This window comes from Phascolarctos cinereus, unplaced genomic scaffold (genome assembly GCF_003287225.1).
Source record: "Phascolarctos cinereus isolate Bilbo 61053 unplaced genomic scaffold, phaCin_HiC Scaffold_4;HRSCAF=312, whole genome shotgun sequence".
In the NCBI taxonomy this organism is placed as follows: Eukaryota; Metazoa; Chordata; class Mammalia; order Diprotodontia; family Phascolarctidae; genus Phascolarctos; species Phascolarctos cinereus.
In genome coordinates, this window is record NW_027555847.1 from 724,052,740 (window position 1) to 724,065,720 (window position 12,981).

A 12,981-nucleotide genomic window follows, 5' to 3' on the forward strand; every position below is an offset into this window, starting at 1 on the left:
TGGTATCCAGCTGCCATTCAACTCTTACCTGTGGCTCCAAGAAGTTGTAGCATGCACAGCAGCCACACCCTGGTAAAACATCTTGGCAGATGAGCTAAACCAGGCTGAGGGTAACCGAAGGGCCACAAACCTGTTGGCTAGTTAGGGGGGTTGTCTACCCCAAGCACGTGCAGATTTCCCCTAATGGAATGGGCAAATGAGAAAAATTTGTTCCAATGGCCACGAAGGCAGCTGAAGCAGGCACTGGGAAGCACTTAGAGCCTGGTCAGACATCAAAGATGCCAAGGTCATCCATTGCATCCTGGGCCATCTCCAATCATCCTGAACTTATTACTGTGGTAGAGAGAGTGAGGCTGATGACTTTGTACAACTCTGCCTCCCTTAAATCCAATTCATGTGCACGTCCTCACATCCTGTGATGTCATTGGTCCTCTTCAAAAATGGATAAACAACAACAGTGAAAAGGAAGATTCATGTACCGTTTACATCCCATCTGTTTGTAAACTTGATGGGATGAACGATATGCAGAAAACCTGTGCTCACGGTCAGCATGGTCTCTCTAGAGGCTGAGGGGGTTAGGAGAGAGTATGACCCAAGGCGTCGGGAAGAATGTTTGTCCTTTTATTATTGCACGTTTTATCATTGTAAAAGCTAATTGATGTTTTTCAATATAATTTTTATTGATATCTTTTTTTTTTGCATTGCCTAACTTTCCTCCTGAATCTGTCTTCTTCCTACCCTCCCATAACCATTCTATATAACAAAATAATATTTTAAAAAGAAATCAAGAACAGGAATGATAGAAATAAATTAGAAAAATGGATCCATATCTCACAAAAATCTGAAAATACAGATAATGTTCCATGCCTGTCTGGGTTTGCTAGGTTGCACGCAGTGGTTAGAGAATTGGACCTGGAGTCAGGAAGACCTGAATTCCAATTTGGCCTTGGGCACGTACTACCTGTGCGACCTTGGAACAAGTCATCTAACTCTGCCTCAGTCTCCTCATCTAGAAAATGGGGATAATAATATACTTGTCTCCCAGGGTTGCTGTGAGGATCAAATGAGATATTTGTAAAGTGCTTAGAGCCCTGCCTGACATACAGTAAGTGCTATATAAATGTCAGTTATTATTATTCATATTTATTCTTTAGTTTGTCACGTATTTATTCTTTAGTTTGTCACGAGGAATTTTATAATAACTTAGGAAACAAAGGCCAAACTATGTGATTTATTAGCAAAGCATGTAATTGAAGGACAAATTGGGCACAAGGACCCCAAATGCAGATTTTACACAGATACTTATACATTAAAAGAAAACAAAGAGACAGGATGTAAGTCTTGAGTAACCTCATCCCTTATTGGAGGAAAGATTTGGGACTTTTTGAGATGGTGAGTGAATGAGTATAATACCTCGAAATCAGGTGTTTTATAGGAAAGTGAAAACGAAGTCTCTAGATGGAGGCTGTTCACAAAATCAAGTCAGTTTGGTTCTCACCTGAGCCATAGCTGTTCGTGGTCATTTTGTAACATTTGCTTTCCATGGTTTTGTGGTGGCTGTCTCTCCCATTAACATTGTTGAAGTCATTGCATAGACTGTTATATTATTTTCTTGGCTCTGCTTACTACACTCTGTATCAATTCTCTGCACTTGTCATATTTGTCATTTTCATACAGCACCATCATATTCCATAACATTCACGTGCCATACTTTGTTTAGCCATTTCCCAGTTGATGGGGCATCTACTTTGTTTCTAATTCTTTGCCAAATATTTTGATGTTATGTAGAGACTTGCTTCACATCAGTAAGGCAGTTAATCGATGCAGTAGCATGCTGGCTCCGGGGTCAGGAAGACCTGAGTGCAAATCCAGCCACAGACACTTACTAGCTGTGTGACCTTGGGAAAGTTACTGAACCTCTGCCTCAGTTTCCTCATTTGTGAAGTGGGGATAATAATAGCACCTACTTCCCAGGACTGTTGTGAAGGTAGAATAAGATATTATTTGTAGTTTTTGGCATATAGCAGGAACTGTATAAATGCAATGATGCTGCTGATGTTGATGGTGATGATGATGATGATGTCAGTAGCCTCCTTAGAGCATAAACGTAGTAATGGAATCCCTGGGTCAAAGAGTAGGAACATTTACTCACTTTATTTGCAGAATTCCAGTTTGCTTTCTGAAATGGTTATATAGTTTCACAGCTCCACCAACGATGTACTAGCGTGCCTATGAATATGCTGGAGCCCATTCAAACCACCTTAAGAAAGCTGATTGTTAAATTTTCAATGTGAAGTTACATCTTAGAAATGGCCAACACTCCAAAACAGGGCTTGATTTATTGTTTTGTAGATTGTCTAGAGCTAAGAAAGTAAAGGAGAAAATGTTCATGATGCAGATTAAACTGAAAAGTGTATCGTGGTTTCTAGAAAGTCAGTAGTTAAAACATTTACCAGACTTCCCACAGGCCTCCCACACTGACTATTCCATCTTTTGTCATCTGTCAATTTGTAGGGTTGGAGATGAGACCTCAGGGTTGGGGAGCCTGTTATCAGTGATGTGGAGCATTCTTTCAGATGGCAGTTCATATACTTGAAGAATTTATCTCTCTGGTCGTATACAGGGTGACCCCAAAGTCTTTGTATCATTTTAAGCTCTAATAACGCTAATAGCTTAGATGTTAATTTAATAATTGATAAATAAGTTAATCGTGATCAATCAGTATTTAGTAGTTTAAACATCAAACTTCCATGGCTGAAAAGTGCACTAAAACTTTTGGGACACACTGCATCTTGGCCGGGAAAGGTTAGGGAAGAGAAGGCTGGGAGAGCACGTGGAGGATTCCGCAGACTCACCTCTGATTGGGCCAATGTTCTAGCCCCGCCTCCCGCGCTGGCCAATGGGCGCTGAGCAGCTCGGGCTAACTGACGACCCATTTACCACCTCCAGGCTGTTCCTGCCATCCTGGAAGAGTAAAAGAGACTCAAGGCCGCGGAGCCCAGGCCCCACCTCCCACGTGGTGCCCTTCTAGGCCCCCAGGTGGGGCTCTCGGGAGCATGCGCACCAGCTGCCCGCGGCCTCAGGACTACGTTTCCCAGAAGGCCTTGCCCGCCCGAGAGGACAGGAGGCGGACCCCACGTGGGTTTCCGATCCCTGGACGCCTACGTTACCGGAAATCATGCACGCCCCCTGCCTGCGCGCCACCTCAGCTAGGCGCGGCTGCCGAGTGGCAGAGGCCGGAGTGAAAGCGGTCAGTGCGGACCTCTCCGGACCTCTCCGGACCCGCCCGAGACCCGAGCCAGGCCCTGCCGGCGGAGCACGGCCCCGCCCCGTCCGGACCAACGTGGTGAGCTGCTCCTCCGGGCCAGGCCGCTGGGGGCGGCGTCCAAGCATCCCGGGAGCCCCGCACGGGCTGGACCGGCGGTGTGGAGCCCGACCCCCGCCCGGCTCGGGACCCCCGCCTGGGGCCCCCCGACCCTTGGTCTCCCCGCCCTGAGCGCCCTCCTTCCCGGGACCCCCCCAGTCCTCTGAGCCTCCCCAGAAGCCCCCTCCTCACTGGATCCTCCGAGCCTTTTTCAACCTCCCCCCCCTCCCGTGCCCCCTCGATTAACTGGACCCTCCGAGCCCCCTCTCTCCTGGCGCCCCTCCCTCCAAGAGTCTTCCCTTGTATATCTCCCCAGGCCCCTCTCAATCTCCTGGACCTCCCCAGGGCCCCTCCTTATAGGATCTCCAGGAGCCCCCTTCTCCCGCCCTCCGCGGACCACCCCAATCCCTTGCACCCTCCAGGAGCCCCCTCCCCCTCAATCTCCTGGACCGCCCCAGGTCCTCTTCTCATAGGATCCTCCGAGCCTCCTCCCTCCAGGAGCCCCCTTTTCCCACCCTCCGCGGACCACCCCAATCCCTTGCATCCTCCAGGAGCCTCCTCCCCCTCAATCTCCTGGACCTTCTGAGCCCCCTTCCTCCTGGAGATCCTCCTTCTTCAACTCTCCTCCCCTTAGGACACCGTTAATCTCCTCGACCTCCCCAGGCTCCGACCCCCCCCAATATCCTGGACCTCCCCAGGGCCCCTCCTCCAAACTTCCCCCCAAGATCCCTTCATTCTCCTGGACCTTCCTCCCCTTCTGCTTTCAGGAGTCCCTTCCTCCAGGCCTCCTACGAGGAGCTCATTTCTCCAGAACCTCCCAAACTTTTTCCCTCAGTCCCGTCCCCCAACTCCTCCAGCCTCCTCCCCTAAAACACCCTTTCCCTCACCCCCAGGCCTCCCTGCCCCCTCGATGCTCCTTAGTCCTTCCTTACTTTCCAGACCCCTCTCCCCGGGACCCCTTCCTCCAAATCCCCTTCTCCCAGGCTCCCCCCCTAAAACCCCCACCCTAGTCTCCCTCAGACACCCCTTTTTCTCTCCCCAGCCCTCCCACCTTGGTTCTTCTCTGGATCCTCTGAGCCCCCTTACTGCAGGACCCAGGCTGGAAGAGACCCCTCCCCCCTCCGGCTCCCCAGCCCCCTGGACCTCTCTTCCTTAGGCCCCTCCCACTGGGACCCCTCCTCCCTGGGAGGAGCTCAACTCCTCCCATCTAGATTGGAGGCTGTGTGAGTGGGAGGGTGAGGATGGGGTGGGTCTGAGCCTGGGAGCTGGAAAGCAGAGCAAGTCTGTCACTACAGTTGTCCCTTCCACATCTTGACTTTTTCTGTTGGGGTTTCAATATATAATGGGTAGGCATAAGAAATTAAATGAGAATTTTTTGGGAATGTTGTGGAAGCCCCAGATGACCCAAGACCAGCAGATGACATAGAAAAAGTTTAGAAACTCAGAAATGCACAAAATATATGTATAGTATTTTATAATATCAACATGTTTTATCTTATAATGCCATAATAATTCAGATTTATTTGGTATGAGGGGAACCTAGATTTTCCAGATTGGGGGATGCCATATCCCCAATCCTGGAGATACGGAGGGATAATTGTGTTTTCTTTATTTCTGCAGGCCTCCCTGCAGCCACCTTTACCTTCTCATGACAAGTGGTGGGACCTTAGTGGTATAAGCAATGGCCTCTGACCTCCTGACAACCAGGTTCCACCAGGTGAGTGGGAGTTCCATCTTTGAAATGTCCTGTCTGAAGGGCAGTCCTGGTGGTTGCCCTTTGCTGTGACCCAGGACTTTGGGGCTGTTACTTGTGGACTGGACACACTGAGGGAGAAGGGAGTTTAGCAATCTCGAGGCCAATTCCCACCATCAGTCCTGAAGCATTTATTAAATAAATTTTCTTGAATAAACGGATTCTACCTTCAGCATTCCAGTCTTTCCAGAAAGAATACTTTGGTTAAACTTCGCTGTGTGATGTTGGAAGCTAATCAGTCTGCTAAGCTTGAGAGTAAGAGGGAGCGAGCAGTTCTGTTCCTGGCTAATTTAAACATTGTCTTGGAATTGTGGTACTGTCACATGACAATGGGGGCAGCTGGTAGCTCAGCAGATAGAGCCCTGGAGTCAGGAAGACCTGAGTTCGAATGTGGCCTCAGACACTTGACACTTACTAGCTGTGTGACCCTGGGCAAGTCATTTAACCCCAACTGCCTCACCAAAACGGGGGGGGGAGAAGAAGTAAGGCGAGAATCTTGCTTGGACTAAGCTAAAGAAGGGATGAGCCCCCCTGAGAACAGTCCGAGGTAAATGGAAGCGTGTGGGGGGGGTTGACGTCATGGGGAGGGTTTATGCCCTGATTTTTAATACTTAGAAATGAGTTCCTTTAAATAATTCTTGAATTATTTTTTTGGAAAGTGCTTATGACTCCCATGTGCCACAGAATCAGAGACAGAGCTTTTTTTTTTTTTTGGCTAGGCAGTGGGATTAAGTGACTTGTCCAGGGTCACACAGCTAGTAAGTGTTATGTGTCCGAGGCTGGATTTGAACTCAGGTCCTCCTGAATCCAAGGCCAGTGCTCCATCCACTGTGCCACCTAGCTGCCCCTAGAGACAAAGCTTTTTGACAAAGCTGGTTGAACCACAGCCTGGAACTCTCAGCGAACTTGCTTCTCCTCTCGGGCTCACGTTAAGAGTGACCTTTGGGTAGCATGAATCTGTCTGGTGTTTCAGGAATTACTGACCTTCCGAGATGTGGCTGTGGGCTTCAGCCAGGAGGAGTGGGGGCACCTGCACCCGTATCAGAAGGCGCTCTACCGAGACGTGATGCTAGAGAACTACCAGAACCTGGTCTTTCTGGGTAAGGGCAGGGTCAGTCTTTTCTTGCCCCAGAGATGGGAGGCATGGATTCTTGAGGTCCAGGTTCAGCTTGGAGGGGCCACTCCTGATGGGGGAGGTGGAGGACAGCAGCAGCCGCGAGTGGGTGGTCAGCTTGGCACCTGGATGGGGTGAGAAGGTAAGACATGGCTGCTTTCTAAGGCCAGCCATTGGATAGGGCTGGCTGAGTGGGCTGATGGGCTCTCACTGGTTAGTCATCAGAGATGAAAGGAGCTAATTTTCTGTGTGAGCCTCAGATTTGGTCTGTGACCCTATTCCTTCTGCTTCTAGGAACAGACAGCAGAGCATCTCTGAGCAGTCCTTTCTGCCACCTCTGGGGGCTCCCAGCATGCCTGCTCTTTCCCCAAACAGTGAGGGAACTAGGATGGGCTCCCCAGCTGGCTCTGAACCAGCATTTTTCCATTTCCAATGAACAGGGCTTGTTGTCTCCAAGCCAGCCATGATTGACCAGTTGGAACGAGGAGAAGAGCCCTGGATTGCAGAGGGAGATGTCCCCAGAGGCCCCTGTCCAGGTAAGGCAGTAACAGCGGGGATGAGTCACGACCAGGAGGGAGAAGGGCCTTTTTGAGTGTCCGTCCTGCTCCCTCAGGCTGGAGGAGGGCCGGGGCCCACTGCCCCCTACTCTGTTGTCCTGCCATGGCGGCGTCCTCACAGAAGCCTGTCCCCCTGGGGTTTTTTTGCTTCACGCCATTTCATAAAGTCTCTTTGTAGTCCTCACACTTATCCAGAATAAGAAGCAGATGGTAGCCTTCTGTGACATCTTGTCAAACGTTTGGTGCAGCTTCTGCCTTCTCTGGGCTGCTTCCAGCATCTGCAGTTGCAGAGAGGTTGTCTGGCTTCTCTCCAGCCCTGTGTTTTCTTTGAACAGCCATGCTCTGCACCTGCACGTCTTACAAACAGTGCTGCTGTCTCAGCCTTTTCACATTTGAGTGCAGCTCTTTCGAACTAACCTAGGATGTATTCCTGGCAGTGAACGTGAATCAAGCGGCCCAGTTCTTATTTTTGTAACTTATTCAGCAAGAACTTCTTAAGCATTTGCTGTATGCCAGCCTCTGGGCTGAGCACTGGGTCTGTAAAGACAGTCCCTTGCCCTCATGGAGCTTCCACTCTAATTGTTGAGACAGCAAATAATTCCCTCCCTAGATGCAGAGTAGTAGATGAAGGTAATCTCAGAGGGAAACATTGCCTGCTGGGCTCTGCAGGAGGTGGGTGGGGTTTGAATGGAGTTTGGAACAAAGCCAGGGAAATGAAGAGGTGGAAGCCATGGGGCAGAAGAACATTCTAGGCATGGGGATGGGCAGTGCAAAGGCATGGAGATGAGAGGTGGAGTATTGTGTTCAAGAAACTGCAAGTGCCCCAGTGTAGGTGCAGCCTAGAGGGCGGGAGGTCAGGAAGGCAGGCTCATCTCGGATCCTGCACCAGAGCCCATTAAGCAGGGGTGGGGAGTGACCTGGTCACTCCTGTGCATCAGGAAGATCATTTGGGGTGGTGAGAGACTGGAGGCTGCAGGCCGAATGAGGCAGGTGGTTCTGTGAGTGGAGAGGAGGGAAGTAGAGGAGAGGTGCCGTGAGGGGAGGAGCGACAGAGTGCCAACAAATGGGACGTGTTGGGGGTGCGGGGAGCAGTCCAGGATGGCATGGAGGGGGCAGACCCGGGTGATGATCTTCAGAGGAATAGGTTCCAGACTTCTCGCCAGGCTTTACCAGCGCCGAAGGAGAACGAGTTTGTTTTGTTCTGGTTTTTGTCCTCTTACAGGGAATAGTGAGTTTAAGTGGATTTTCAAGTGATTATTAACGATTAGCCTTTCTTTCTCTGAAAGTTGTCCCTTCATATTCTTTGAGTATTTATCCATCATGGACTAGAAGTTATCTTTGTAAATTTGTAACGGTTCCTTATATGTTTGACAATGCCATCCATCCCATCCTATCTGTGACTGCCGCCATGGTTCCTGTGACTGGGCTGTAAGAGTTGTCCTCTAGCCTTTGGCAGCTGGTTGTGAGAGAAATACGTTTCCACGCTTTGAAAAATTGCCATTATACATTTTACATGTCAAATTGATACATTTTGTGCCATCATTTGCATGGATAAAACATTAATATTGAAAAGACAGGAAAAAAAAAGAAAAAGAAAAGACAGGCCTTTGTTTCAGTTAAAAAAACCTTGTTCATTTCCTAAAGACAGTCTGCTCTGTTTTCCTCATTTTCAGTTCTGGGCCCAACTTAGTATATCCATCTGTTAGATCTATTCAAGACATTGAATATGTTGGTGAATTCTTTCTTGGTGGTCCGTCTAACTGTACGCCATAGTCTGGACAATTGCTGTTATTCATCCATTAAGAAACTAGATCTTTCCCCCTCAGATTCGTTTTGTTGTTTTGTTCAGCTTTAGAAGTTGTCCTTTTGGCAGTTTGAGACACTGCTGAGTTTGTAAAATAGTTTTGATAGTGCTGCCACTCTTCTCTTGTTGGCGGGTCCTAACCATTAGCCATGAAGTCGAGGTGTTGGTAGCATTTCCCCTCAGGATTGCTTTGGCTGCATCCCCCAGATTTTAGTGTGTTGTCTCATCGTTTTTATTCCTTTTTATATAGGTGTTAATTGTTTCTGTCATCAGGAGATTCATCTTAAATCTCTATTTAGCTGTATACATTTTGCTTATGTCCCTTTTATCAGTTAAACTGTTCTCTCCTGCTTCTCCTCTTGTCAGGCCACTTCTCAGTCTCCTTTCCTTATTCTTGATTCATGTCATGCCCCTAACTGGGGGTGGGGTGGGGTGGCATTCCAAGGTTCTGTCTTTGGCCTCCTCTTTTAATTCTGATTGTCTCACTTGGTAATCTCATAAGCTTCCTTGGGCTCTCTCCAGTTTCTAAGCAAATGATTCTCAGATCTATATATCCACCTTAGTTCTCTTTTGAGTTCTGGTCCTTCATCTTCAGTTGTCCTTTGGGTTGCTGAAACTAGATGTCCCCATAGACATGTCAAATTCAACTTGTTCAGAACTCATTCTCTTTCCTCTTCTTCTTCCCCTCCCCCCCCTTTCCAGATTCCCCTGTTATTCTCAAAGGCTTTCTCTCCTGAAGGAGAGTGAGAAGTAGAAGATGGGGCTGAGGCTGGGAAGATGGTGGAACTTTCCTCAGATATAGGGAAGCTTGATAGCTAGAGGAGGAATAGCTTAATTTTAGATAGGTTGAATTTAAGATGTCTCCAAGGAATGCAGTTTGAAATGTCCAACAGTGAAATGGTGATATGAGCCTGAAATTCCTGGCAGAGCCTGGTGCTAAACATGTAAATCTGGGAGTTATCTGCATGGTGGCGATAGTTAAACCCATGAGAGCTAATGAGGCTACCAAAAGATCGATTGTGGAGAGGGAAGAAAAAAAGACCTAGGGAGCATGTGAGAGTAAAGGAAGGGGCCCCTGTGAGTTGTTTAGTGGAGGTAGAAAGGAGAGGCTCTCCCTAAAGGCTGGTTCTGTGGGGCAGTCTGCCCATTCCCCAGAAGTGTTCCCCTTTCATGATTAGAAACTGACATTTCCCAGTCTGATCATAGTCTCCTGTCTTAGATCCACGTATCCTTGTGGCTCTTCCCTCCTGCATCTGTTCTTTGGAGATCATCGGAATCCATGCTTTCTCCACCTCTCATTGCTTTCTTTGGCTCCGACTTCCTGGGCCTTCTGTTCCACCCTAACCCTGTGTCCATTCATTTTCTCTCTCCTGTCCTCTGCTCTTGAATCTCTTGCCTGCTTAGCTCATTGCTGCTCTTCTCTTGCCCTAGATTACTCCACCATCCACTTCCTCTATTCTACTCTGGTGAATGAACGTGGAAGAAATCCTGCCACCATGTTGACTGGGTGCATTACAAAGTCGTGTTATCCAGTCTTTACTGGGGTTCTCACTTCAGCAAGGCAATCCTTTTATTCCTTTCAAAATGATTCCCTATCTCACTCCCTATGGTAGCTATTCCAGATTTCTTCTGTACTAAAGATTCTTCCTGCCCCCATTCCCTCCTTTACTTCTCTCAGCTGAGAACCTTCTCTTACTTTACTTTAAAAATACACACACACACACACACACACACACACACAACACACACACACACACGGAAGCCATTCAATGTGAGCTCCCTCTTCTTCCACTCTTGGTCTCAAAATCCCCCAGTCTCTGACAGTGAGGGAGCCAGTAAACTCTAGTGGCTGCATGTTATCTCTGAGGTTAATTATCAACTCTATTTGGCTTTTTTATTTCAGTTTTCCTCAATTACCTGTAAAAACAATTTTTAAATTTAGTTTTTTAAAATTTCGAGTTCCAAATTCTTTTTCCTTCCCTACCCCCCACCTTGAGAAGGCAAGCAGTTTACTCTAGATTATACATGTACAGTCATACAAAATAGATTTCCGTATTAGCTATGTTACAAAAACCCCCCCAAAACCCAAAACAACCAAGAAGAATAAAGTTTAAGAAGTATGCCTGAATCTGCTTTCAGATTCCATTAGTTCTTTCTCTGAAGTTGGATAGCACTTTTCATCATGAGTCCTTTGGAATTCTCTTGGATCATTGTTGAGAATTGAATGAGAATGGCTAAGTCATTCACAGTTAATCATACAATATTGTTACTGTGTATGATGTTCTCCTGGTTCTGCTTGCTTCACTTTGCATCAATTCATGTAAGTCTTCCCAGGTTTTTCTGAAAGCATCCCACTCATCATTTCTTGTAGCACAGTAGTATTCCATCACAATCTTATACTACAACTTGTTCAACCATTCCCCAATGGATGGGCATCCTCTCAATTTCCAATTCTTTGCCACCACAAAAAGAGCTGCTGGAAATAGTTTTGTACATGTAGGTCCTTTTCCTTTTTCTTTGATCTCTTTGGGATACAGACCTAGTAGTGCTCAAAGGATATGCAGAGTTTTTTAGCTATTTAGGCGTAGTTCTAAATTGCTCTCCAGAAAGGTTGGAACAGTTGACAACTCCACCAGTTTTTCCGTATCGCCTCCAACATTTGTCATTTTCCTTTTCTGTCATATTAGCCAACCTGATAAGTATAAAGTGGTACCTTAGAGTTGTTTTAATTTGCATTTCTGTAATCAAGGGTGATTTAGAACATTTTTTCAAATGACTTTAGAGGGCTTTGATTTCTTCTGAAAACTGCCTGTTCATATTCTTTCACCATTTATCGATTGGTGGCTGATTTGTGTTCTTGTCAGTTTGACTCAGTTCTCCATATATTTGAGAAATGAGGCCTCTATCAGAGACACTGACTATAAAAATTATTTTCTATTTCCTGCTTTCCTTCTACTCTTGGTTGCATTGGTTTTATTTGTGCAAAAACTAATGTAATCAAAATTATCCATTTTACATCTGGTAATGCTCTTTGTCTCGTTTTATAAATCTTTCCTGTATCCATAGATCTGACAGTTTGAAATAATCTGTATTTCCCTAATTTGCTTATATTGCCTTTTAAGTCTAAATCATGTACCCATTTTGATGTTATCTTGGTATGTGGTGTGAAATGTTGGTCTATACTTAGTTTCTGCCAAACTGCTTTCTGGTTTTCTCAGTAATTTTTGTCAAATACTAACTTCTAGTCCTAAAAACTTGGATCTTTGGGTTATCAAACACTAGAATACTATGTCATTTTACTCTTGTTTATTGTGTACCTAATCTATTCCACTGACCTACCAATCTATTTCTTAGCCAGTACCAGGTTGTTTTGATGATTACCATTTTGTAGTAGAGTTTGAGATCTGGTACTGCTAGACCACTTTCCTTTACATTTTTTTTCATTGATTCTCTTGATACTCTTGACCTTTAGTTCTTCCAGATAAATTTTGTTACTATTTTTTATAGCTCTGTAAAATAATGTTAAAGTAGTTTGATTGGTATGGCACTGAATAAATAAATTAATTTAGGTAGAATTGTAATTTTTATTGTATTGGCATGGCCTACCCCATAAGCAATTAATATTTCTCCAATTGTTTAGATCTGACTTTGTATGAAAAGCATTTTGTAATTGTGTTCATATATTTCTTGGGTTTGTCTTGGTAGGTAGACTCCAAGTATTTTATTTTTGTCTATAAGTATTTTAAATAGAAATTCTCTTTCTAGCTCTTGCTGCTGGAATTTGTTGGTATTATATAGAAATGCAATAATCTATGTGGGTTTGTTTTATATCCTGTAATTTTGCTGAAGTTGTTAATTATTTCAACTACTTTTTTGGTTAATTCTTTGGGATTCTCTAGGTATGCCATCATATCTGCAAAGAGTGATAGTTTTGTTTCCTCCTTGCCTATTGTAATTGCTTCAATTTCTTTTTCTTCTCTTGTTGGTATAGCTAGCATTTCTAATACAGTATTGAATAATAGTGGTGATAATGGGCATTCTTGCTTACCTCTGATCTTATCGAGAAGGCTTCTTCTTTATCTCCATTATAGCTAATGCTTGTTGTTGGCTTTAGATATATGCTACTTATCAATTTAAGGAAAACTTCATGAATTCCTATGCTTTTTAGTGTTTTTTAATAGGAATGAATGTTGTATTGTGTCAAAAGCTTTTCCTCCATCTATTGAGATTATCATATGATTTCTGTTGGTTTTGTTATTGATATGGTTAGTATGCTGATAGTTTTCCTAGTATTGAGCCAGCCCTTCATTCCTGGTATAAATCTCACCTAATAATAGTATATGATCTTTGCAATACATTGCTGTAATCAACTTGCCAGCATTTTATTTA

At 45.4% G+C, this 12,981-nt stretch overlaps 1 protein-coding gene across 1 annotated transcript in view; it reads left to right on the forward strand.

Annotated features, from left to right (window-relative positions):
* Window positions 1-3,171: 3,171 nt before the first annotated feature.
* LOC110215199 (uncharacterized) overlaps window positions 3,172-12,981 on the forward strand; it is a 61,050-nt gene continuing 51,240 nt past the window's right edge. Inside the window, 4 exon segments of the mRNA XM_078154477.1 lie at window positions 3,172-3,346; window positions 4,985-5,081; window positions 6,091-6,217; window positions 6,672-6,767. Of these exon segments, the coding sequence (XP_078010603.1) occupies window positions 5,046-5,081; window positions 6,091-6,217; window positions 6,672-6,767 (259 nt within the window). The 5' untranslated portion in view covers window positions 3,172-3,346; window positions 4,985-5,045.